General features: G+C 43.9%; 1 protein-coding gene across 10 annotated transcripts; it reads left to right on the top strand.

The window, feature by feature from the left end:
• Positions 1–81: 81 nt before the first annotated feature.
• Positions 82–27,850, top strand: LOC1270404 (homeobox protein B-H2). 10 transcript variants are annotated; one of them, XM_061648537.1, is made up of 5 exons: positions 82–139; positions 2,913–3,220; positions 19,553–20,455; positions 20,540–21,024; positions 26,679–27,850. In XM_061648537.1, exons 3-5 carry the CDS (start codon positions 19,669–19,671, stop codon positions 27,207–27,209), a joined length of 1,803 nt encoding a protein of 600 aa, XP_061504521.1. In that variant the 5' UTR covers positions 82–139; positions 2,913–3,220; positions 19,553–19,668; the 3' UTR covers positions 27,210–27,850. The 10 variants fall into 10 exon arrangements, with proteins under 10 accessions (XP_061504521.1, XP_061504517.1, XP_061504518.1 ...); XM_061648533.1 differs by having other exon boundaries at positions 82–340; XM_061648534.1 differs by having other exon boundaries at positions 82–391.
• The last annotated feature ends 51 nt before the right edge of the window (positions 27,851–27,901 follow it).

Raw genomic sequence — 27,901 nt, 5'->3', positions numbered from 1 at the left:
GGTGGCGGCAGCAGCAGTAATAATATACGGCATGATGATGGTGTGTTGGCTGTGTGTGCGCGCGATGAATATGAATGTAATTCTATGCTCCATTAGTGCGCGCGGGGAGTCGATTATCTTTTACTGCCTTTTCCTTGATGTGTGTTTGTTTCTCAAATCAGACAAATGGTTTCAGTTGTAAATTGACATTCGGAGTTTTTGTGTGCGTTAATAGTCGATAAATTGACACGGAGCAGTGCGGGAGCAGTTTTTGAAACGCTGCGCCCCGAGAACGGTTTTTCCCTTCTGGCTATTACTCGAGCGGACTGTGCTGTGGTGTGTCGTGCTGTGTTACGTTTCGGTGAATTTTCCCAACACGGGTTAGTGGCGGTAGTGGTTGGTGGTGGTGGAGGTACGGTGTAATGACGACGGTTGGTTTCCGGAGAGGAAAAGCAAGCTAAACAGAGCCAGGGCGAAACGAAAAAAAAAAAACAGAATGGTTCGGTTTTTGGGTGTCGGTTACGCGAGGCGCGTTTACATTGTTGTTCATGGTGCTGTTGTTGTTATTATTATTATTATTGCTGCTACTGCTATTAGTACCGCTTGTTATTATTGCCGTCGTGTTGTTCACCTCTCTCGCTTGCGCGCTCTCTCTCTCACTCTCTCCCATCACAGCGGGCCCGAGCTCTGGATCGTTTCGCGCTTGTCACTGTTTGTTTCAATTAAGAGCACCGTTTAAGCGTTTTTCCAAGAGGTTCTCGTTTCTCCCTTCGCCCTTCCACTTCTGCTCCGTCACTTGGGGGCATATAACGTGGGCCACAATAATGAAGTAAGCCCTGCTCTCCCGGCAGGCCCTTTTCCCTCTTCACCCAACACACCCGGCAAAGCCAACGGAGTGCACTCATCTCTCTTTTACGCTGCCGTGCGTTTGTCATCATCGTCATCATCGTCAGCAGCAGCAGCAGCATCCCATTCGCTTCCCATCTCACATTTTCCCTTTGTCATCCTAATTATTGAAATCCGTTTCGACTTTCCATGGGGCAGCGGGAGGAGAGATGGATAGATTGGATTGAAACTCAGTGTGCTGTGTGTGTGTGTGTGTGTGGTAGTTCGCCCATTACTCTCAGTTCGTCTTTACGCGCCGTATTTATCTGAACCCATTTTTTACTTGGGGCCGCTGGTGTGCTGCCAGCAGCTGTAGGGAAGATCTAACGAGCGTATTGGTGAATTTTGAATTGCGCCTACCTTTGACTCTACATTGTTTTGCGACCGGTTTGCGTGCTTCCAATTTTTCTGCCATTTTTTTTAAACTGTAATTCCTCTCTCTCTTTCTCTCTCTCACACACACACACGTGCTTGTGCCATCCGTTGTTTTTTACGACATTATTACGTCTTGTCAGTGTGCTAATTGTGCTCATAAATAATGTTGAGCGCAGACGAAAATCCGTCATTATTATTCATAGTTAGAACTAGAATTCTGGTCGCTTCAGACGATTCGGTTCCACTTGACATTTTCCACTATTGCGGTGAAAAAGTGTGTGTGTTTGTTTTCGTAGTTTTTGTTACACCAATTCGTCAGTTATCAAACTCTCGTTCGTTTGTGTGTGATTAACGGCGCTGTCCATAAATCAGTTTAAACCGTGTCTTGTGTCTAGTGATTATCTTGTTAATGTTTCCTGCGGTTCTCCGTCGAAGCCAGCAGCTCTTATTACGGTTAAAACACTTCGCCGAACTGGAACTTCTTACCCTTAATTATTACACCATCTCTTCCCGTGCTTTGAGCTGTTTCGTGCTGGCAATGCAACACGAATTACATTCAAATTAGGTGAACATTCTCTCTCTCTCTCTCTCTCTCTCTTTCCCTCTCTCTCTCTGTTTCTACACCTCCTTCCCCGCCCGGGGAAAATGGGATTGTGGAAAGGGAAGTGGTTCATCATAGTTCTGGGCAAAAGTGGCCGCCGTGCCACCACGCTCTGGCTTCACCAATCGCCAGCAACCGAAATGGAACAGTTAAGCGACAAGCAAACCCGGCCGCTGGCGCATGAAGGTGGCCAGTTTATTCTAGGAATAACGGCGGCAAACAACACCGCGGCCGGAGCGCTGCGAGAAGCAGCAGAGTGAGCGAAACGAAAGAGTAAACGAGAGCAAATGAATGGCCCGTTCCGTTTCGTTCGCTCCAGTGTGGAGAGAGTGAACGGGAGAGCGAGAGCGCACTGCAAGAGAGAAAGAGAGATGAGCGTGTGATGCGGGTACGGAGTAAATTGAATAATAATTCCTCTGAAAAACCTCGCCGGGCGTTTTTGCGTTTTGATCGCGTGTCGTTACACGCTACGAAATAGTTTGCTGCCTGCCTGCCTGCCTGGACTTGTCGCGCTGCCCTTTCTCTCGCTCTCTCGGTGTGTGTGTGTGTGTGTTTGCGCGTTTGTACGGTTCTTTGTAGCAAGAATACAACACACTCCGCGCGCTCCGTGTCCATTCTTGCTCGTTTGCCGTTTATTTATTTTTTTTGTTTCGGTCGGAAAGAAAGTGTGTGCGGAAGATGAATGAACCAATTTACTGAGAAGCAGCAGCAGCAGCAGCAGCGATACAGCAAACGGTTGTGTATCCATTTGGGGTCGGTTCGTGTCCCATTGCGCTTGATTTGGTGCTGGGTTCTTCTGGTGGCCGACGGGGTCTGCCTCTGCCAGTGACAGTTATTGAGCAATTTGAATCAGTGTGAATGGCTTTTGTGTGTGTGTGTGTGTGTAGTGTAGTGTTGATTTCCAAGTGCTACTGCTGCTGCTGCTGATGCTGCTAGTGCCGTATACATTACGCCGTCCTCCACCGTCCCGGCCGCGTGCGCATCCGAGCGCATAAGTGTGTATTGATTATTGCTTACAATTATTGTTTTATATTTTTCTGTTGTTGTTGTTGCTGCTGTTCACCGATAATAGGAGTGAAAACGTGTTTATTTTATAGCCAACGCGGGCAACAAGTGTACAAGTGCGCGAAAGGGCTAGTGGCGAAGAAGCAAAACAACAACCAAAAAAAAAAAAAAGAGTAATAAAAAGGTGCCATTTGTCAGTGACTCAATCCTTCGCACAGGGCCAGTAAGAAAAAAAATCAACCCTCCTCTCTTCACTCTTCATCAGCGGCGGCGTGCCGAGCGGGCTTGACGAACGATGGTGGCGTTTAGCGATCAATCGTTAAAATATTAAAACCACGCGCACGCTTCACATCACCACCACCACCACGGCTACGGGTAAGTGGAACGCGCGGGGAGCGAGTAGTGCAGTGAGGGGTGGCCGGGGCCTCCACCGAATAAGTGCAACAAGGGTGGGGTGAGGTGAGGAGGCTCACGTTCTTCAGCTCAAGTGATCTCTTCCTCCGGCCACCCATCGGCAAACGGAGTGACAGTACGCGGCAGAAAATGTGATTCGTCGCCTACTAATTAAAGTGTGTGTTACCGCATTTTCCGTGTCGCCATGGAGCGCTGCCCGTTTGCGCAAAAGGGGGATGAACGCTTCGCTTGTGCGCTACTGCTCGAAAAGGTCGGCACTGCTTCTTGTGCGGCTAGTGCAATTTAGTGCAGCGTCTGGAGCAGGAGCAAAACTCTAAATTAAGTAAGTTGAACGCATCTCAATCCCTCGGCTTCGCCAGTCCCTTCAAGTGGCTGGGCTGCGCGGTCAGCAGCTTTGCGCAAAAGGTGTCAATGGCGGGGCGCGGTGAGCCGTGCGGTGCGGTCTGCGGCTAATAAAATAAATGACAACCGTTCAACCGAAATGACGCTGTGGCCGTGATGTGCGATGACGATGGTGGTAGTGCATGCACTGCTTTCTGTGTGGATAAATCACGAAAATGCACATGTCGCACATGTGTGCGCCTCTTAAGTTGGCCGACACCGCTGCCTCTGCCCGTAATCAAACGACCGTGCGCTCTTTCCATCGCCGGACCGTCTTAAAGATGCAATGTGGCACTCTCGCTGTGTGTGTGTGTTTGGAACTCGATCGCTGCTAGTTGTAAATTGCATCAAATGCAATCTGCGTGTTTTTACTCTCCCATTTCGTTATGAACCGTGTCGGCATCATCGTCGCCGTCATCATCTCATCGTCGTGGTCGCGGGCGCGCTACATCATCACCCAAGTGTGTGCGCACCGATTGGCGAACTCAAATACTGAACCAGAACTCTCCATGGGTAGGGGAACGCGGGGCAAAATAGGCCTCGGGGGGGGGGCACAGTGAGGATCATTTTATTTTACTCAGCATAAATAAGCGAAAAGTTGTAAAGAGTAAACTTTAAGAGGTATCATAACAAAAGAAAGTTACTAAATTTATGCACGACTTTACATAAAATAAGCAACAATATACACAAACTTACACACGAGCAAAATGTATATGTTCTTTTGATCAATGGTACATGATGATGCCATGGTTTTGTAGTCATTCCTTCAGCATGTTGCATTTCATCGCTGCCCTAAAACGCTTCTGGTTCAGTTCAAAGGGGGTTCTCAGGAATTCTGATTGTTTTGGGACACTTTCTTGACTCTTTCTTATAGGAAACTATCTTTATTTGATGCGACCTGGATGGCCTCCTTTTTGGATATATTCATTAGGAATTTTTAAAATTCTGTCTAAAATAGGTACCATGGTGTTCAATTCTCAAGATGTAAAGTTTAGTGCCTAAGATGTAAGGAAAGAGTTAAGATGGTGTTCAATAAACTATGAAAGCTCCTTAAAAAACGAGTATAGACGCTTCAATTTTAAAGCATGTAATTTAATGTTCCTGCATTTTAAAGGATGTTAACTACTCGGGACGTTGTTCGTTAGTTGTCTAATGTAGCATGAGATAAATGAGCTTTACTTTCTTCAAGGATTTGTTTCATAAAATTTGATTAAAATATTAACAAGATGACACATTTGTTAAAAAAAAAACTGTTATATTTGGTCATTTGTCAAATTTTTTCGTCGATGGATCGTTTGCTCTATGCCTATTTTGCCCATTAGCACCACGTCATTAACACCCATACAATGTCGAGCTTTGCAACTTTTTAGCTGTTGCATATTAGAACTAGTGTTGGGTAAATCGGATTTCGATTCATGCATCTGAAGGAATCTTCGAAACGATTCAATAAATCTGAATTTCGGTTACCAAGATTTATGAATCTCGAAATACACATGAATCTCGGAAGATTAAAATATTGAATATGTCGAAGAAGATTCATGAATATGTCTTGAAAGATTCACGATTCATGGATTCATACATCTCCCAAGCTTCATAGAGCTTGAGCTTCTTATTATTCTTCTTCTCGGCGTTCATACAGGCTTTCGAGACTTTTTGGAAAGTCCATGCAGCCGGATTTTTTTGTTTTTGCTACGGAGAGATGGTCCATGCGAAGCTTGAACCCACGACGGGTATGTTGTTTGGTAGGATCGCGCAAATTCACTGTTTTGAAACCATCCCTAAAGATTCATGAATGTCTGAATATATATATAAATTTTAATGGATCTATGAACCTCTAAGATTCATAAGTCTGTGAAGATTAATTTATCTTTCGTGATTGTAGATTCATGAATCTTTAGAGATTGATGAATGCTTGAAGAGTTGATTAGAGATTCGAATTACTCATCACTGAAGATTCATAATGTATTTCAACAAAGGAACCATGAATCCCAACACTAATTAGAACGTGGTTTTGAAGCATTGGGTTGATATAAGTTCACAAATAAACCGTAAAGGCGCATACAGGGGTTTTCAGGAGTTCTCATAGCTGTGGGGCACTTTATTGACTCATAATAATAACATATGAATTGTTGTGTTTTCTGAAAAAAATCTTAAAATTACTGTCGCATCTCACTGGTTGCATTTCGATTGCAAACCTGCATAACTGGATTTTTTTTCTTCAAAACTGGATTTTCCATACAAAGGCTTTTTAATGCTTTTTAATCGAACTGTCAGCCAATTATAGAGCGTTCAATTAAAAAAAGCATGTTAACTGAAAAGCGTTCCACTATTAAATTCCGACTGTATTTATCATAGTACCTAGCAGGCCCAATTTTACCCCTAGTTCCCATACGCAGTGGAATGAGAGGAGACAGGCAGCATACGAGTAAAGTAAAATAAAAAAAGGAAAAGAAAAACATTCCCGTCACAGAAAATTGAATGTTGATGCGAAAAAGTCATGATGCGAAGGCAAATGTTAATTACAGTTAAATAGACTGCTACGAAGCGAATGAGGCCTGCTGCTCTGGCAACGAGTAATATATAAGCGACGTGGGGGAGGGTAAGACAGGCAGGAGGGGGCAGCAGCACATAGATCAGAATGGGAAGAGTGCATTGAGTGCAAAAATATACATTCACACAAACAGTCAGCGTCAGCCCGAGGGAGTCCGCAAAGAAAACGAGAGCAAAACAAAACTCTCCACACCGCACACTACACCGCACAGTGCAATCGAAAAACGAGACACTTATTCACCCCACTTCCAGCGTCCACCCCATTGCCACCCTTTCTTTGCTCCCCAGTGTTTTTTTTTTCTCTACCCCGCACTGTAGCCATGCCAACCATCATCGTCATCATGCCGATTGGTGGTGGCTGTGGGTGTGTGTGTGTGGGGTGGAGCGGTACGTGCATACATCTTCTAATGGGGTGGGTAATTCGGCGAATTGGCAATGGTTTGTGGAGATGATGGGGTGGTGGTGGTGGTGGTACGTGGAGAGCAAAACAAGACACCACTTAAATGATAAATCTACAATTTTGCCATTCGCGACTGTGTGGAAGATCCGCGAAATTGGTCGCTCCTCTCTTTCGTGTTACCTCACTCTCTCTCTCTCTCTCTTTCTCTCTCTCGCTCTTCCTCTCGTGCTTCCTTTGACTGCCCCTTGCCCGTGCTTACTTTGATATGGAATAGAAAAGACACACACACACACATGTGGCGCTGGGTAGGCAGAGCAGAGCAGGTTGGGAAGGGAAAACTATCCGAGGAGCCAAGCGTTGCGGAGGGGATGCTGAGTGCGGGATCATGCCGGATAGAAAGATGGATTTTGATGATGGTGTGTGAGAATTGCAAATGGGATAGGGAAAGGTAAGGTGTAAGAGGGGAACCACTTATGCCTGAGAAGAACGGTTTCATTGTGCCCTTCTTATGCTTAACAACACAGGTCAGCAACACATGCGTGAAGAGGGGATGAGAAGCAGGGAGAAGCCGGGAGAAGTGTGTCTCATTCCCTTTATGCGAGCGAACGTAATGTGAATCTAATTGCATGTGCAGCAACACACTGTGTCTGTGTCTGTGTGTGTGTTTGTATGCTGCAAAGGGGTCGCGAAGGGACGGCAAGCAGTAGGGACTGGGTGATGTTGTTGGCATTACTCAATTATTTCGTCCTTTTGTGCCACGAGCGGTGGGCGAGAAGCGGCCCGAGTGGGACGGCGGTGCACTTAAATGGCATTCCGTGCGATGAGCGGCGGAGTACCACGTCACAGCAGTTGGATTGATAAATTGAAGCGTGAACCTTCCGTCGTCCCGCCTGCGCCGCCGCTGCTGCTGCGATGGAAAGTGCATTTTGCAACCGATTGCGCCCGAATGTGTGGTGTGCACTTGTAATGACGGTTCGACGGCGTTCGAGTTTCGATGCGTTTTGCGATGGTTTAGTAAGGTGCGGCTGCTTTATGGAACGTTATATTATGGGTCTATAAAATCCCCATGTTTTTCTTTTATTACCTGCCCAACGCCTGCAACCTTAAATCTTAATAATTAAACCATCACGCCCCTAAATCAAGCATTGGGAAGAGGCTATTAGGAGTGATAATTTGGAATGGAATTTTTCTAACCTGCCCAAAACTGGCACCGGCCGAAACCACGTTCAACCGGTTTCATAATCGGGTCAGGTAGGAAGGAGCAGAGAGAGAGAGAAAGAGGAAGGAAGGGTACAATTATCACTGGCAGAGCTTAAATTTGGAATGGCTCCAAAGAGCTATTAGTAAACAATCCGCCAAACAATCAATGCGCCGCGGTCCGCTCTCTTCTACGGCCATGATGATGTGCTTGATTTATTTTATTGGCGCTACCGCACATACCTCCTCACCCTTCCGCCACCTTTCACCACCACCCAACCGCCACCCTCTCCAGGCGCTGCAGGCGCACATTAAACGCAAGTGTAGCGAGAGCAGTAAAATATACATACACCCGCGGTTCAAACACCGTCATTGTGTGTGTGTGTGTGTGTGTGGAAAGGCAAGGGTGGGATCGAAAAGGAAGGGGGATTGTATTTGTACACCCCACGCCCCTGCCCTCGCTCCTCATGCACCGTTCATGCGCCGCTAATTAACTCCAAAGCCGAAGTGAATGTATTATGCTTGCTAAAACAATTAGCCAAATGGTCGTTATTGCACATTTAACGTTTTAACGTTCCGCGGCGATCGTGGCGCCCTTCGCATTGGGCTTTCCGTTTTGAGTTCACTCTTTCTCTCTTTCGGCGTTCCTCTCATTGTCTCTCGCTCTCTTTCACTCTTTCTCTTACCAACACAAACAAATTGCTACTTTACCTCATGCTGTTGAACCACTCTCTCGCCTTTCACTGTCTCTCTTTCTTTTTTTTCTCTCTCTCTCTCTCTCTGCCTCTCTTTCCCACTGTGGATATTGCTTGTTTCATCGCAGCAGCCTATTAATGGTAGACTTATTTGCTGCTATGATTTATCATCGAATATTATTGGTCCCCTCCGGCTTTCTGCTGGCGCATCGTTTGCGCGTGAAGGTGCGCGGCACGGAATGATAAGTTACCGTAGAAATGCTTTTGATGTATTGTAATTATTGTAATTTATATTTGAACGTTTTTTTTCAATCAAATTCCAATGCGATAACATGCATGTGCAATATGGTCATAACAAGGATTTTATTTAAACACACTTGCACAAAGGTTTTTTTTAATTTATTACAGTAAAGTCTCTCTAAGATAAATTAGTTTCTCTTAAAATGAATCTCTTTTGAGCTCCCTCGAGCGCGTTCATTGTATGTTTATCTTTAAAAATCTTAATTGCGTTGTTGTTAGCACATGTTCTGCGTTTGTCTTGCCGAACGGCCCAGCACTGGTAGCAAATGGATTGAATTTATACCTTGAATACGCATTCGATTTATTTGCGCAAGTGTATTTGAATTTCCAGAAAATGAAGCATTCTTATCCATTTGTAAAAATAAAACATTTTTTGCTAGAAGTGCCTCCTCTTTCGCGACAAACCGTTTGTAATTGCCCATCTACAAGGTTTGTTTGGAGTTGTCTTGCGCATTACCACACATTGTTTAAGCGAAGGTAATAAAATAAGTTTGACTGACTTGTTTATTGTTGATTAATTACAATGTTCTAAAGCTGTTGTTTTTATTTTTTACTATCTAAATAAGCTTTTCCTATCCATATCACTCACATGCGAACACGTCAAAACCTCGGCTGTAATAGCCAATTGCTGATGAAGGAGTCTACATTGGATAGTGTGTACCAAGCGAAAACACAGAACTATGTATAATAATAACGAATTAAAATAACATTATTCGACTTGCTTTACGCACCATGTTTAGAAATTTAATACTCCTGCGCTAAAAAAAATATGCAAAACTTTTATTTTATAGTTACTTTTAATCAATCTACTCAAAATGAAATTAAATATTTATTGTAAATGTTTTAAGCTTTCATATAAATTATGTATATGATTAGTTCCTGGTATAGCAGATTAATGATAAACACATCAAAATATTTAAGCATTTAACACAACCTATGCCTTGGCAAACAACAGTTGATTAATAATAATGAAACTTCGAAGGCTTCAAAAAGTCAACAGAATTTATGGTTCAAATCATGCTATCCCTACATTTGTATTGATAGATTAATATTGTTTAATATTAATATTAATATTGATATTGTTTGATATTGATTAATATTGTTTTAAATTTATATTGATATGTTAATAAAGATACTTGTAGTGTATTTAGTTGCTATTAGTCTGAATTATAACTGAAAAAATATTAAATTAAAAGATACAGTATTTCAAATCATTTTATGAAATAGCATTGCTTATTATTTCTTTATTTTTGCACAATGATCAAAAGATTTAAAAACTTCCTTTATCTCCTGTGCTGGTTTCCTATTAATGGGACCATTCCCGTTTTAAGTTCGTAGGTTTAAATTTCAGCCTGTCAGCTGTTTGCAGCTATCTAAGTGGGTATAATAGACAGGTGGGCTTATCCCAAGGTATTTAGAAGCCTTTTTTATCACTTTTGCTTCTGAATGAAGATTTTAAGAGTGTTATGAGTATTTGTCCAGCCTCCAGAGCCTCCTTGTTTGAACAAAAGTTTTCACCTATCTTGTAAAAAAGTGATATTAAAATTTGGTTACAAAAACATGCTATGAGACCTGGACTCAATGCTGGACTACATACACTTTGATTCTAGATTCCATCACCTGATCTCTTTAATGCACCTTGGGATAAATGTAAACACCACCTTGTTTTGCCATTTTTCGTGCAGGTACTCGAATCTAATTCTAGCTTTGAGGCTAGAATAATCTAGACTGAAAATCGCAGGCTTGTTTTATGTGTGGTTTTGTATGGAGTGTTTACATGATTTCAGCCTCCAAGTGTAAAACTCCATACAAAAAAAACTGACTAGAATCGTGAAGGGCCCCAATAAAGCAATAATCTGAACAGGCATTGAAATACGTTTGATCGTGTGTGTAGATGCAAACATTCAATGAAAAGTCATTATTGTTCAACGTGAATAAGGCTAGATTAATTTTAAGCCATCATAGCACTCGCAAAACCACACGCCAAGAAATATTACAACCTTTAAATTGTATTGATATGCTCTTCTACTGAATTGGACGTTATCAATTTAACCTGTTTTAGCATATTATTCATCACAATTGATTGGTTCCGAAGAAGCAAGACGAAACTAAAAGCAACGAGAAAAGGAAGTGGGTTAATAAACCGCAATGAAAGCGAGAAGTTGAAAACATTTACACGAGAAAAAACAGATAAAAGCCCCTTTCCTTACACTTGTGTACACAAGGCTAGCAATACGCTCGTTCCATTACCAATGATTAATCACCGACAAACCGACGTGACACTGGCGTTACAAAAGTGTCCCACACGAAAGTACTGTCATTTGCCAGTGAGGCGATCACTTCTGTCAAAGTAAGCTCTGTTCACTGCTGCTTCGATGTAAACAACTTTTCTAAATACAAATTGCGAAGGAAGTGTGAGGCACGATTTTGTGAGAATTATTGGACAAAACACCAAGGAAAATCATTTTGTAAGTTTCCAAATCAATGCAAAAGATGTGAGAAGTACATAAAACAATACACATTGGAATTTGCGAAGAAAAACAAAAAGGGGATTTAGCAGTTTCTTTTCTGTGTCAGTGTAGTAAGCGAATCATTATAGAGATGGCGCTAGTGTTTAACGTATTTTCATTTTAAATAAGGAGACAACTTTTGAAGCTCATTTTGTTCGAAGTGTCACGTCGGTTTGTCGGTGGATTAATTGCCCAAAAACCCCGATAGGAACTTATCGTTTCCTGTGCTTGCATTGTGTGTGTGTGTGTGGCGTTCATGGCATGTTCAGAAGAGTGTTGCGGGTGTGTGCGCGCACTTGCCCCATACAGCAGCGTGATGGTGTATAGGTGGACCGTATTTACTGAGCGGTGCCGTAGATTGATACAGCCAACCATGCACGCGAGCGCAGCAGCATCCTTCCCCCCTCTCCATTCTCTCTTCCATCATCCTCTTTCTCACACACGTTCCACATCAGCCCATACTCTCTTTGTATGCTCTGCCAAACCATCCGATACGAAACGAGATAAACGAGATGCTGCTGCTGCTGCTGCTGCTGCTTCCGGATATTGTCCTGTTGTTTGGATCGCGCTCTCACAAACAACCCCTGCGAGAAGAAGGGAGGGGGGGGGTGGGAGGAAAGAATGGTACACGGAAGAGGAGCAGACGAACGCACGAACGGCCAGGGGTGGGAAAGATTTGGGAAAGGGAATGAAAGATACTTCACAAGCCATCAATTAACATCATAGGGTGCGCCGATGTTAAATGGTAATTGACTCATTTCGTAGCAAACACGCACCCATATACTTATACTGTGCACGTGTGTGTGTGTGTGTGGATGGCGGTACACGTCCTATGTATACGTATATATGATTCGAGCAAATCATTCGTATAATTCTGGTGCGATGCGTTGCATCCATCTTGCGACCCGCTTCATCCCGCATCATCTGTGGGAGACGGATGGGAGACTGTAAAACCAGCGGGAATAGGCATGAGGAAGAGAAGCTTGAACACCACCGACAGGCCATACATAAACCGGTGGGCTGGCATTTCAAAAACGTAATCGAAAATGTACGCTTCCGAAAGGTTTCGGAGGAGGAAATTGATGATGGCGATGATGACGAGGTTGGTGATGATGATGATGATGATGATGGGTGAGGTGAAGATGAGGTATCTTTCTGACCCTCTGACAGACGGGCTACTCGCACAGCGTCCAACTTCTGTTCTATTGGTGTAGATTACCCCAGCCTTTTATTTCGTCTTGAACAAAAGGGAAAGGGAGAAGCATGTGAGAGGAGCCACCAGAGTGTCCCGAATTGTCTCAACTCGACTCGAAGAAGCACATCTTTTCATGTGCTATTGAGATGAACGAGAGAGACAGAGAAGAGCATTCTCATGGCATGCTTAAATTGTTCTTCATCGCTTGTGCTCGCTTTGGAGCAGACACGCCAACCAACCAACCAACGAAACTGTTGACGACGTACGCGCGCCACTTCCCGGATGCATCTCCCGCATCCGCAACGTCCCCGAGTCTGTGATTTGCGCAGTCCATGGCAAAGGTGGACGGTTCTGCTGAGTGATGCAGGCAATGGAGTGCTGAGGACAAGCGGAATGCTTAATGAAATTGTTATTGACGATTATGATGATGTAGAGTAGTAGTAGTAGCAGCAGGGGGAAGGGGGAAGTAAGAGGGCTGACAGAGTATTTCGAAAATGTGCTCTCGCCTGGTGACATCGACGATGTGGCTGATGATGATGATGACGATGGTGCTGCTGATGGTGGTTTGGGTGCAAAAGGTTATTTGCGAGGGGAATGTGGTGAGACATTGTGACAGATATGAGTATGAATAAAAGATACATAAGACAATTAAATCGATATGCGAACAATCTGCCTGATGCAAATTTAACACACCCGGGCACTCCAACACACCCACCCACACACCACCCCCATGGAGTGTGTTTGTGTGCATCGATAAATTCGATCGGTTTGGGTTTCTCCGGCTCAGTTGTGTGTGTGTGTTTGTCCGGTTGAAGTATGGTACTTCGCCATCATCATCATCATCTCCCAGAGAACACTCGCCACAGCATCATCAGTTTCCATGGTTTAACATTTGTTTTGCCAACCGGCCAGCCGGGCCACTCTGTGTGTGTGTGCTCCATTTTCTGTTTATTAATAATTGAATAAATTTTGCGTTCCTTTCGATAAACGCCTCCGGTGGGTTGTGGGCATTAGCCTTAGTCCCCCCACCCCCCTCCCTCCTGTCCGGGGATGCAGTGCACCTAAGTGCAAGCGTGTGGCTCGACTGGCAGTGCAGAGGTAATGGTAGGGAAGCAATGTGGAATGGATCCGATCCGTGAGCTGCACCGGGACGGACAATAATGCTACAGTAACCCCGGAACGCCCCGGGAGATTCTGGCGTATTTGCAGCATTTGAGCTACAGTTTGTTTTGTATTGGTGGCTGATACATCATATGATGCCGAAGAAGCATGGAGAAATAGTTCCGGGAACGATTTATTGATCCGATGGTGAAATGTAGAACTTGCCGAACTTGCGGATGCGGAAAGCGATTTCGATTGGGCTGTTGCGGGGGTGGTGTGGGATATGCGCTCTGTTTGGGAAATGCTCTCGAGTTTGCAAGCATGAACCGGATGAAGAAGAAACCTTCTGGTGTAAGTTGCGCTGGTTGCGATGATATGTTTGCAAAACAATTTTATTAGCACTACGCCAGACATACTGGTGGCACACACGGACACATGCACACAGCGCACAGCGGTTAACATTTGCTATAATGTTGCATAATTTATTGCATAAACGGTGCGCACTTGCTATGCAACTAAACATAAATGGCGATTGGACGGTTTTGAACACAAGCGTGCTCGCGGGGCAAAAGTCGTTTGTGTTTGTGTGTGTAAATGAATGTGTTCCGGATTAATGTTTAAATGATTTTTTGCCGTTTTAGTCTCGTAATGAACGATTCATTTTAAAATGCTATAAAGCTATTGCTCAATCAGCAATTTATCCTATAAAATACGTTACTTTTTTCTCAAATATGTTATTCATAACATGTTATGCTTGTTGGAGATGGTTTAAAGATTCAATAAAGGTTTTACTAGACTTTACCGAGGTCATGGTATAACTTAAAAAATAATGTATAAATTATAAAAAATTACGCATTGTAAATTTTATTTGAAATGAGATTAAATTTAAAATCTATAATTATTTTTAATTTTAAAACAATAGTCAGCCTATTGGCCTCATTCGCCTCTTTACATCCAAAAATAAATATTAGCTTAATAAATAATGTTCTTCTTTGATTTTAAAATTAATAATTAATATTAATTAAAAATTGGAACGAACCATGATATAATCTTAGACATGAAACCCCTTCTAAATAATATCAAATGCGATCATCATTAGCTTTCCTACACAGATGCTAAGGCACTTAGTAGGTGTGTGGTGGAAGGAGAGGAAAGGTCTAAGATAAGAATGAACACCCCGACCAATAATTGCTGCGTGCAATAGGATGTTATTAGTTCAGTTTTATTTATTTATTTATAATTTTATTTATTTATAGATATAATTGACCTGCATATTTGTGCTACGACAACTTATTAAACTATTTTATTATTAACATTCGAACTAATCCCTAGATTAACGAATATTATCATTGAAATTGAAAAGTAATAGAAGGCTCATCTTATACGTCGGGAGATTAAAATCAAAATGATTAAGCTCGGGTGTGCCACAAGGAAGCAACATTGGCCCGCTTCTCTTCATATTGTTTATCAACGATGTTACCCTCGCTTTACCTCCCGACAGTATCAGTCTGTTTGCCGACGATACAAAAATTTTTGCGCCTATTCTCAACACAGGTGATTGTACATTCCTGCAAAACTGCATCGAAATCTTCTGGTCGTGGTGCAAGCGTAATGGACTGACTATCTGCATCGAGAAATGCTTCTGTGTGTCTTTTAGTCGATGCAGTAGCCCAGTGACTGGTACCTACTTCATGGACGGCACTGCAGTTAATCGACAGAATCATGCCAAAGACCTGGGCGTTCTGCTTGACTCTAGTTTGAACTTTAAACAGCATGTCGATGACATTGTAGCCAGTGGAAATCAATTACTTGGCGTGGTTATCCGGACAACTAATGAATTCCGCAACCCCATGTGCATCAAAGCTGTGTACAACTGTATCGTTCTTTCGGTTCTGGAATATTCGTGCGTAGTCTGGAGTAGTGATGGGTAAACTCAACAAAAATCCGGAATCGCTTCCGAATCACTCCGCCAAAATTGGAAGCGGTTCCGGAAGGTAGGTGCAAAACTCCGACCCCGGAGCCGTCTGGAGCCGTTCGGAGCCGTTCGGAGCCGTCCGGAGCCGTCCGGAGCCGCTAGTCGGCAGCCGGAGCCGTCCGGAGCCGGCGGAGCCGTTGGAGCCGTCGGAGCCGTTGGAGCCGTCGGAGCCGTCCGGAGCCGTCGGAGCTGTCCGGAGCCGTCGGAGCCGTCTGGAGCCGTCGGAGCCGTCCGGAGCCGTATATATATAGGAAAAAAATGAATCAAATTAGGAGGTCAAGGAGCAATAGAACTATGACGGGAGGTGGGTTTGATAAAATACGAAACAACGTAACGTAATTATGGCAGTTTTGCACGGTTGTTTACATCGACTAACGTGTATGGTTTAGGCCGCACTTGTTTTTTACCGAATAACATGATTTCACATGGACAAGACAAAGAATATAACTATCAATCATCCGTCCATCTTTTATGAAAATAAAGATCAATAATAGTTTGATTCATAATTTTTCCCTAGATATACGGAGCAAACAATTGTTTTTGACTTTATTGTTTAAAAAAAAAAATACAAAAAAACTTCAGAGCAATAAATGAAGAAGACTATTTTTTTACTCGTAAGCTGTTTTTTTAAATGAAATCATCGCTGATATCGGGAAATTAAAGCGCTTCAGAAGACTTCCGACTATTACAACGACTCCTACGGCTCGAACTGGCTCCGTCGGCTTCGACGGCACCGACGACCCCAACGTCTCCAACCGGTTCCGTTGGCTCCATCGACTACGACGGCTCTGTCGGCTCCAACGACTACGACGGTTCCGACCGGCTCCGGACGGCTCCAACCGGCTCCGTCGGCTCCAACTGCTACGACGGCTCCGACCGGCTCCAGCTGCCGACTAGCGGCTCCGACGGCTCCAACGGCTCCGACGGCTCCGAACGGCTCCGACGGCTCCAACGATTCCGGACAGCTCCAACGGCTCCAACGGCTCCGACGGCTCCAGACGGCTCCGACGGCTCCGACGGCTCCAGCTGCCGACTAGCGGCTCCGGACGGCTCCGGACGGCTCCGACGGCTCCGGACGGCTCCGACGGCTCCGGACGGCTCCGACGGCTCCGGACGGCTCCGACGGCTCCGGGCGGAATCGACGATTTGAATTTTTCGGAATCGGAGCCGGAGTAGCAATGCTCGGAAGCGATTCCGAGCCGTGGGTGCGATTCCGGTTACCCATCACTAGTCTGGAGCCCAACTACTGCTTCTTCAATTGCTCGACTTGAGGCGATTCAACGTAAGCTCACGCGATATGCCCTACGCCTACTTCCCTGGCAGGATCGCAATAATCTTCCTCCGTAAGCTGCGCGGTGCCGTCTTCTAGGTCTTGAGCCTCTGTCGGTTAGAAGACGTAATGCACAGTGTTCTTTCATCGCTGGATTGCTAAATGGCTCTATCGACTCATCGCCTTTGTTGCATCGAGTCGATATCTATGCACCATCCCGAACACTTAGGTCTAGAGAAACTCTACGGCTCGCTCAACCCCGTTCCAGTGCTGGTCGGTCAGACCCTATGTTCCGCATGTCGGCTGTCTTCAACACTGTCTCGGATTGCTTCGACTTCGACATCTCAACTCAGTGCTTCAAGGAACGTCTCCGGCTTTTGCCGTGGCCGCAGTGAATTGCGATGCAAATCTTGTTTTTGCTATGTATTTTTTTTTATTAAACTGTTACATCTTAATTAGGCCATACGGCCCGTTGAAGATTAATAAATAATAATAATAATAATAATAATAATAATGATCAATTCACTCTTAAATTGGCTTGCCATTGATAATACAGGATCGTTAGTTTCATAAAGTGTGTGTCTAGGTACGGTATTAAGTAAATTGTGTGATCGAAGTGCTCTGGCAGGTACAGGTGTTAAGCTTTCCTAGTAGAGAAGGTGCATCCAACGAATTATTTAACAATTTGCTGACAAAACTTTTTCTTCTCCTTCTTCTTTGGCTCAACAACCGTTATCGGTCAAGGCCTGCCTGTACCCACTTGTGGGGTTGGCTTTCAGTGACTTATGGATTACCCCCCATAGCAGAATAGTCATTCCTACGTTTGGCGGCACGGTCTAGTTGGGGCTTGAACCCATGACGGGCATGTTGTTAAGAGGTACGAGTTGACGACTGTACCATGAGACCGGCTAACAAACCCACATTGATTGATTTTGTGACGATGTTCATGCGTTTGAAGACCTAAGAACAAACAACGGTCCCTATAACTTGGTATAAAATAAACACCTCTCAAAGGTGGACAATTCATAGATAGGCTAGTAAACCTGCGTTGAACACATTTAAACATATTTACGATTTCCAACTAGCACCAGCACAAATAATAGAACAATACTCAATAATGGAACGAACCAAACAAATGTAGATTGATTTTAGGCAAAATAGATCATATCATTCGCGAAGTTGACGATAAATAAACCATAATAATGTATAAGCCTTATTGACAATATTGTCAATGTGCAAGTGGAAGGTAAGCTTTGGTCCAAAGTCAACCCTAAATCACACACATGCTGCCGACGAAGTAATGTTCTACCTGCCCGAGAATGATCGAATTAAATTGGGTGTTTTAATCTGTGAAACGTTATTGTGAAGCATTTGTCAATTGAGAGTTATAGATTAGATAATGATCTCCAGCACCAATAATTTAAAGAGTCTATGAACTGTTGTAATAAATAACATTCATTCCCAGTTTTAACAGGCAAACACAGTTTAACATCGTCGGTATACAGTAGACAAATATAGGGTGGAACACAAGTGGTCAAATCGTTGATAAACAGCAAGAACAACAACGGTCCTAAGTTACTACCTTGGACTACTCCAGTTTATCTGTCTAGACTAGGCTAGGACTAGATCTAACGATCTCGTCAGACAAAACATTATCAATTTTGACTCTGTTTTTTCTAATGATCAATGAAAGTGCTATTATTACGACAAAGAAATTGTTTCTAAGAAATAAGATATTTAAACAGGATTCCAATTGAACCGTTGTGCCTTTCTGACTAATATTCTGACGAACAAGTGTTTTTCAGGGGTTCTCAATTATTTATACGGGCTAACATGGAATCCAATAGGATCTTTCAAGTCTAACACGTTTTATTGACGTTTTGTAAATATACTTATTACAGATTACATGAATTTTAAAGCATGAATTGTTCGCAACAAGTAAACAAATTTAATTTACGTCACTTAGGCTATAAAAGCTGCGACAAAATGAAAAAGACGGGCGAATGAAAACATATTATTCCTTTAAATAATTGCTCATACAAAAAGCGAAAGAGCATGCGAGATGGAGGGAGGAAGAGGGAGCGTGGTTGCTTAATCTCATCATGATTCTTAATAACGGTGGTGATGGTAGATCGTAAAGAATGAAAATGTTGGGGGCCACATCAAATTTATTAGCCCGCTGCCGAGAAGAGTTAAAGCAGATGGAATATTTTTCACCATGAATTTGACTGTCCTGTCATATTTATAGTGACATGAAGTGGGTATTAATAGAACATTTGAGATTTCGTCACACTGTTTGGTTCGATGAGGCCAACGATGTTTCGTTTTTATTTATACAACTGAAACTGTCGGCGTCGGTAAAGAAAGCAGTGTAATTGGGACCAAAAAACGTCGATGTTGATGTTTGTTTTTCAATTTTGTTTGTTCACTGAACAATTAATCTAATTACCTTGATAATTGACAACATGGTCATGCTCCTTGGCTTTAATATTTAATTTATTACTCGTCAATTCGTGGTATATTGCACGAAATATTAAGGGTAAACTTTAGAAAACAGATCTAAAAGCTTTTTATATTTATGCTGTCCTGTTCCTGTCTTTTGATAGCATTGAAGTCTCTAAAGAAAAAGGGAGTGCTCTACTGGCATATAGAATTATCTAAAGAGGTTTACTCTTATATACATTTTAATTATTTCTTATGGTCTACTATTTTTTTTCAGATAAGCTCTGCGAAAAACACGTGTTACGGGTATTTGATGTGATTCGTACGTACGTCGAGCTTAAGATTGATTGAAACCTGTTCGCCCCTCCCGCTCCCAGGCCCAGTGAACTAAAAATGACCCAAGCGGAAGAGGTTCTAGAGGTGAAGAATCTCTACCACAGCAACGTGCCGGATGATCAGCATTCACCGAACCACAGTGACAAAGAGCACCAGCAGCAACCGCCCAGCAACAATGAGTCAAACAATCACAATCCACCACGATCCGTATCGGTGGACAGGATCTTGAAAAATGGTGACCACAACGACGACACGGCCGAGGATCACGACATCAACCGAAGTATCCCGCTCGCGCACAGCAAAGCACCGAGCGATGAGTGGACAAAACAAACCCAGTGGCATCCACACGTGTACGCGAACCCACCGAAGCAGCCACCGACACCGCACTCCATCATGGACATTCTGGGGTGGAAGGGAACGGGCGTCGCTGCTGTTGGGACGCAAAATTCCCATGTCCCAGTGCGGGAAGACAATCACACCAAACTACCGTACCGCAGTCTCTTCGACGCAGCCAGCAAAGAGGAATGCCGTGATGACGTTTCATCCGCCTATTACCGTCCAACCGATGTCGAGGAGCAGCAGCAGCAGCGATCGATAGTCGAGGACGAGGACAACATTACCGTCGATCAGGACGATGACAGCGATGAGGACGAGATCGAAGAGAAGCGGCCCAATGTGGTCGAACGGACGCGCCCCATGAGTCCCAACGATGAACCGCTCAATCTGTGCATAGTGAAACACACCTCGTCGGCGGATGTAACGCCTCCTGTGCGTAGAAAAACGCCCAGCTTAGGTCGGAATTCTTTGGAACGTTTTCACGAGCGAAAAATTATGTCCGAAGAAGGTAAAATCAGCACCTGAATGTGTTTGAAAAGACGAGCAGATGAATAGGACTAACTAATAAATTTATATTATTTCCTCTTTTCAGACTCCACGCAAGAATCGACACGATCCTCCTCGGTGCACTACCATCAGCGACACACGCCGGCCCATCTTACGCCGGCCCACCACCAGCAACGGCCGCGGAGCGTTGTGCCACCTCCAGCACTGGCCCACTCGAGCGATGCCGACTCGGACATCTGCATGTCGAACGATGACTCCTCGACGGCCGACGGCCACTTTAGCGCGGTCAACGATGCTGTCGCCTCGGCCACAATGACCATGTCGACGCTGTTTTCGCTGCCGAAGCCGGCGGGCGTGCCGTCGAACGGTGTGACCGCCGGCGCCGTGCTGACCGAGGAGGAAACGACCACCACCAGCGTCCCTAGTCACCATCGGCGCAAGAAGAAGGCCCGCACCACCTTCACCGGGCGCCAGATCTTCGAGCTGGAGAAACAGTTCGAGGTGAAGAAGTACCTTTCGTCGAACGAGCGGACGGAAATGGCCAAGCTGTTGAACGTTACGGAAACACAGGTAGGGTGTGATTTGATTGCTTACTGGTTATGCATTTATTTTCTTTAGTAAACGGGTTTACTCATTTATGTAGTGGTGCTACTTGTGCTACCCAAACGCGTTAAGGTACATTGTGTGAAATATTTGCCTTAATTTCAGCAATGTTCCAATAAACTCCACTTCACATTTAAAGTCGCACAAATAAGTAAAAAAATATTCTCTGATCATGAAGGATCTTCGATATATCTTGGCTATATTGCTACCCTATTTGATGAAAATCATTGTAAACATCTCAAAACAAGATCATACGTTCATTTGCAATTTAGATTGCTTTATGATTTGTGCAATTTACATTAGATTTGCTATGAATTGAAAGTCGTCTAATTGGGAAAGTCATGCAAATTAGTAAACGATCCATTCTCATGGAGATTCCGGTGCTGTTTTCGTTTCTAATACTTCTGATTTCAATTCTAGAACTGACTCCAATTTCGGAGCCAAGTTTGATTCCCGTTCCGGAACCGATTATGACTCCGGAGCCGATTCCGGAATTGTAGTCGGCTCCAAAATCTACTCCGGAATCGGCTTCGGAATCGGCTTTGGAATTCTGAATACGGAACCGGAATCGATTATTTCCGACTCCGAGCTCTCACCAGTAATGCTTTAGTTTAATTTCTTCAAATATTTGCCCTTTGCCTACCAATTTCAAAATTAAATACATTTAGAGTTATGCGCTATAATAAGCGCTGTTTTGCAATTTCAGTAGAGTGTATTTAAAAAATTAAACATTATACGTTCTTACAATGGACGGTAAATAGATAGTCTTCTTCTTCTATTTGGCATAGCGTCCCTACGAGGACATGCCGGCCCTATTATATATAAGGCTTTTGAGAGTTACTTCATTATCCCATACCAGTTAAGCCGGATATGATAAAATCAGTCCTTGCTACGGGGGGACGGTCCATTGTAGGCTTGAACCTATGACTCCATGACGAGCATGTTGAGTCGTTCGAGTTGACGACTGAACCACGGGACCGCCTCTAAATAGATAAACAGTTGCTCAATGAATTGATAGTACACTCAACTTTTTCGACATTATTTGCCAATATTTTGGGCAGTTTTTAGGCTAAAGTTAAAATTTTGATACCATTCATCGGGTAATCTTTCGGAGTATCGAGCATTGGTTTTTATGGTGGAAGATTATCATCATTTGTTAGTCTTATTTTGGTTAAAATAAAAAAAAATAATTTGATGTCATACAATTAATGATACACCTATAATAATAATCTAACACATGACAAATATAACACATCTGAGGTCATCATTTAGCCAATTTGAGTTCACAGATAGGCAATGATAACATAATAGTCACAAGAAGGACAATACTGGTCAAACAAATTAAATGTAACAGGCAATAAAGTATTATGAAATATTGATAAGTTAATATGAAAATTCTATGCAGATACTTTACCATCAATTCATAGAGCAACTGTAAGTGCAAGAGTTAATAGTTGTTTCCTGATTCAATTATATTTTTAAAAACGTGTTGGAATGTAGTGCTTACGAAGGCGAATATGAATATGAAATATGAAAAAAAGACGAGGTTTCTTAGAGTTACAAAATCCGCATCGTGACAGTAGTATTACACCTTCTACACAAAATCAATGTATCTAATTTTAACTTTAAAGAACTCTCCAAAGTTAAACGTGATTAGCTGAAAAAGTCCGAGGTTAAGACCACATGGTCTAAAATCACAGAGTAATAAGTTGAACCTATTAAAAATAAATGTCACCATAAAACGAAATCAGGCATCTGATGGTACCTCCTCCACAGAAATGTATTTACCAAGAAAACAAACCACCCTTCCGAGCCTAATCCGTTCACATTCCACTGGCAGGGGGGAGCAAAAATGTACGTTTGAATATTTGGTACACCATCAAAACAGGATTGATTTTGTTCTGGATAACATACGAACAGCTTGGAATGCCGATTGGAATGCCATGCTAGATGCTCCTACCAGTGTCGATAGGAGGAGGAGCAAAGGTTAAGTGAGCGACGATCGTTTCAAGCAGAGACGGAAGCGGAAGAGAAAGATCCAAAAAATGAGATCTGCTTTACGTCTTAGTGCTCTAGGGGGGGCCAATCAGCAAGCCTGTTATTAGTATAAATATAGAGGTGCGAGTCGTATCATAACAGACCTAAGATGGGGGAATGAATCAAAAGTTAATCGATATTACAGTTTCATCGTTTCATCATTATTAACCATTTTTATTTGGCGTTAAATGCCAATGTAATTCTGATCGATTGCACCCAAAACTTGGTCCCGACACGTACATTAAGTAGCAGTTTTTTGCAACTAATAAACATCGTTTCGCCGATGTTGTTGTTGTTCGGTGTGGTAAAGGAAATTCTTCAAAACACATACACCCTTTACGTCTGGGGGGTAAATTCATAGAAAAAAAAACCTCCCACAAACAGCAGATATTTCCGTCCTCCCACAAAATGATGTCCTTTGAGGTTCGGTTTTCGTTAATCCCTCCCCAGCGCGCACTCATTAGTTAATATCTTCGGTCGGGTTCGCTTGAGAAGACGACGGTGCCGGCTTAATTTGTTTTATTTATTTATTCCGCCTCGTAAAACTGATTGACAACTTCTCTTCTGCTGTGAGTGAGACCGCCGTTCGTTGGTCCCGTCGTCATGTCTCGTTCTTTCTCTCTCTCTCTCTCTCTCGCGCGAATGGTGGATGGATGGCGCATATACAATACGGGAGACCCCTTCACACACCCCTGGTTGGTTCCCGGTGTCTGGCCCCGCTCGTGCGTGCGTGCGTGCGTGTTGAGGTTACGATCGGAGCTAACGTGATCCGGTGATCCGCGGTCCGTGCGGATGGTGCGCGCGGCGGCAAACATCAAAACGAAACAACCACACTCCGCCGACTGAACCATTTATGATCGTACCCTCGTACCCGTACGCGTGCTACTGCAAAAGAGCATGAAAGGTAGTAAAAGCCAACGCGCTTGCTACTGGGCGAATGATTTAGTTTCAATCGTGTGTTACAGAACGCATTCTTCACCAGCTCGTATTGCTAGCGATCAGGGAAGCAGCATCCCCTTCGCCGTCGCTCCGTTTCCAACCGTTTCTAACGTTACTGCTGCTTCGGAGGGAGGGGGGTGGAATGAACTGCCCTGGAGGACGGAAACGCGCGGTTGTCATTATCCGTCTGTCTTGTTGATGGACTGTCTTGGTGCGTCCTTTGTGCGGGCGGAAACGCTTAAGCCACTCTCGTTTAACAGCACGGAGCTCGTCACACACACACACACACACACCCAAACTGCACGCGTTTTACCGTGTGTCGGTGGCGGCGTCCCACAGCTGACGAAGACATATGACGGCACCCCGAAACGGCGGTAGCACAGGATATAAAATTAAAAATGAGATGTTTATTTTCTATTCGACACCACCAACCCTGGCTCCGTCCGTGTTTTTCCTCCCCCTTGGTTTGGAGGTAAACTGGCTCTTCATTTTAATCAGTGCTCGAAGAGCTGAGAGAAGAAGAGGTGTCATTCCCCCCCTCGCCAGTTGATGGTGTTTAACTGCTCCAACAATCATAAAAAGCGACAGTTATAAAAAGAAAAGTTTTGAGTGTAATGTGTTATTTTTAGTACAATCCATCATCCCCAGCCCCGTGCGAGAGCATCCATCCATCCATCCAAGCCATGGGCATGCGGGAGGGCAAATACAGTGGCGGCCACCTAAAGTCGGACAGCTCATATTTTCACCTATTATCTGACTTTGCGGCACCCTGGTGACAGTTCTTTAGACCACTTATTCGAAACCCTTTTTCACCATGGTTCTTAAAACATTTCATATCAGTAATGAAAGGTACATCGACTAGTTTGGGTGGTTATCTGCGTATTAAATAACCTAGGTCATGTGCTCAACGGTCCGGATTAATCAATTTAAATATCAGAGTAATTTTGAAGCGGGTATTATTTTTTTCGTAATTTTACAGGATTTACCAGGGGTTCTCATAGTTGTCGGACACTTTCTTGACTCTTTCCTATTGGAAGTGAACTTCATGTGTTGGAAATTGGACTCTATTCCTATTGGATTTGTCCAACAAGCGTGCTATAGAGTCCAATTCCCATTACATTAGGTTCATTTCACCTTAGAAAGAGTTCATTAAGTGTCCCACGGCTATGAGAACTCGTGGAAAACCATGTAAAGTAAGGAAATCATTTAAAAGTACAGTGAAATCTCTCTAAGATGAATCTTCAAGGGACCGTCAACTTAGAGAGATTCATGTTGAGGAAAGCTAATGAAGTTGTTGCTGTGAAGTTTCCATGAAATCAGCGAAAAAACCTGGCATCCTTGGACCAATATTTTTGTGAACTGTCGTTCAAAAATGTCGTTCAAAAATTAAAAAATGTAAGAGAATTTCGGCTGCCAAATCTCATATGCACCTTACAGAGTGCAAGAGAAATCTTACCCTTTTAGAGATATAAAATGTATGGAATATGACGGGACCGTCTAAATATTTATCTTAAAGACACAATTCATCTTGAAGAGACTACATCTTAGAGGGACTTTACTGTATCAGGAATGAAATTATAGATAAAATTTTGTCAGTTTTTCTTCATACAGGGTTTCCGACGATTTATTGTTTGGTTCCCATCAATTTTTGGTGGGTTCTTATATTTTTTTGGTGCGTTTCCACGATTTTTTGGCAGTTTCCCAGAATTTTTAGGTCCAATTGTATTGATATCCAATCGGAAAATACCAATAAATTATGGGAACGAACCAAAAACCTAACGGGTACGATAAAAAAATCATGGGAAAACACCTAAAAATCATGGGAACTGACCAATAAATCGTGGGAAACCCTGTAAAATCTTCATTAATACAAGAAACAAATGAACAGGGAAATATTTGGATACTTACCATCGATGGAAGTGTGTCCTCATCGATGGGCGAAGAAAGTTTTCCGATAAGTGGTCTAGAGAACTGTCTAGGGTCCGACTTTAGGTGGCCGCCACTGTACACACTACAGAGAACCCCCATTTGACTGAACACCGAACCGAAACGTTCCCCGCCGAGAGAACAGAAGCTGTACACGGTGGTGATGATCGTTTTCGTCGACGTGAGAGGCTCATTTGTGTCATTCAAATGATTTTGACAACAATATTTTCTCAAATTTCCCCCCACCCCCTGCCTCGTTTCATTTGCTCCGTCGACCTGGCTCGACGTAAATCGACATGTGTGTGTGTGAGTGTGTGTGAGTGTTTGTTTGTCATCGGTGCGTGAGGAATTGCTCGTTCGGATGAAGAATCACCCCACGAAATGTGAGATAATTAATCTCTAGTGGCTTTCCACATACACACACACACGCGCGACGCGGGCTACAAGTGGCACAAAAGGAAAAGGGTCGAGGTAGAAGAGGAGATGAGTGCGGGGTATATTCGGTCGTTGTGAGCGTCGTGGCCCCTACTAGATGGTATGCCTCACGCCGGCTGTCTGCAGGAAGCGACTAATCCTTGTGTGGGTCGCCATGGTGATTATTTAACTCCTCTGCGTCACTCCTCTTCCTGTGTTTGTGTTTTCCACCCGTCTCCCGAACCAATCACTATTATAATGAGTGACTAATTTGTTTCCCCCGTTTTTTTTTTATTTTTTCGCAGGTAAAAATATGGTTTCAAAACCGGCGCACCAAGTGGAAAAAGCAGGACACGGCGGGCAGTGGCGAGGTGCCAGCCTCATCCGGCGGTCATGCGATCCCCTCCTCCCCGTCGCCCCATTCGCCGAAGGATGCAACCAAAGGGATCAGCAGCGGCAGCAACAGCAGCAGCAGCAGTGGCCGGCCACTGTCGAATGCTGCCGTCGCCTCCAAACTGTCCGCCACGGAGCTCCCGGCACATGGGCCGGCCTGGGTGAACGAGCTAGAAAGTGGACGACCACCGCCACCACCACCGGCACCGACCGCTTCGCAGCTGGGCAAATCACGTGCGTACGCCAAAGCCAGTACCGCTGTAAGAAAAGGCAAACAACACCCGGAGCGACATCTATCGGTGGGGACCAGCGACCGACGAAGCGCGTCGTCGAGCAGTAGCGGCACCGCGATGTCGAGCAGCCGAAGCAATAGCGCCGCCGCCGCCGCCACGACCCCCACAACCGTCGAACATCCCGGCCAACAAATGGCACAGTCGGCATGATGTCGCAGCAAGCAGCCAGCCACGACCAGCCGGCGGAAACGCGGCAGGAAACCGTGTGCACCGCGTGCGCGCATCCGTTAACTTCCCTCTTTTTGGCGTGCACCTTCTCCCGCTGCATGCTTGCACGTATCCCAGTTTGGCCCGCTCTGCCGTCGAAGTATGTTAGTTTTCCTTGTGTGCCATTTGTGTGGGACGGAAACGGTAATTGGGATGCTTCTTGGCGTGTGTTTTTTTACCCTCAGCAGACTGCAGGAAAGTAGGAGCAGATATTGCACGCGCAAAGCGTTGTGTTTGCGCACGCACCAGAGTGTGTGCTTTCTTGAACTTTATTTTCGTGAACGAAAAAATGCATTAGATGTAGGTTAGAAACAAACGCTACACGCTCTTGTGCAGGCGCGTGCACACACAAACCAGTAGGAAAGAAAAAAGGAATTAAAAAAAACAATTGAATTCGGCGAAAAATAGAGAAGGAAGAAAAATGATACGAATTTTATATTAAGACCAAAGTAGAAAGTGTATGCAATTAAGGTAAAACAAAACGAAGAAGAAGAAGATGATGATGATGAATTTAGACTGCTTGTCGATCGGAACTAATCCAAACAAAGTGAAGAGAGAAATAAAAACAAAACACATTTAAACCACGTTTGTTGTTTGCATTACTTCCACACGGATAAACACATTTCCTCCATGCT

This window comes from Anopheles gambiae, chromosome 2 (genome assembly GCF_943734735.2).
Source record: "Anopheles gambiae chromosome 2, idAnoGambNW_F1_1, whole genome shotgun sequence".
Taxonomy (NCBI): Eukaryota; Metazoa; Arthropoda; class Insecta; order Diptera; family Culicidae; genus Anopheles; species Anopheles gambiae.
Note: the sequence above shows the minus strand (reverse complement) of the source record. Positions and strands in the feature narration are given on the sequence as shown.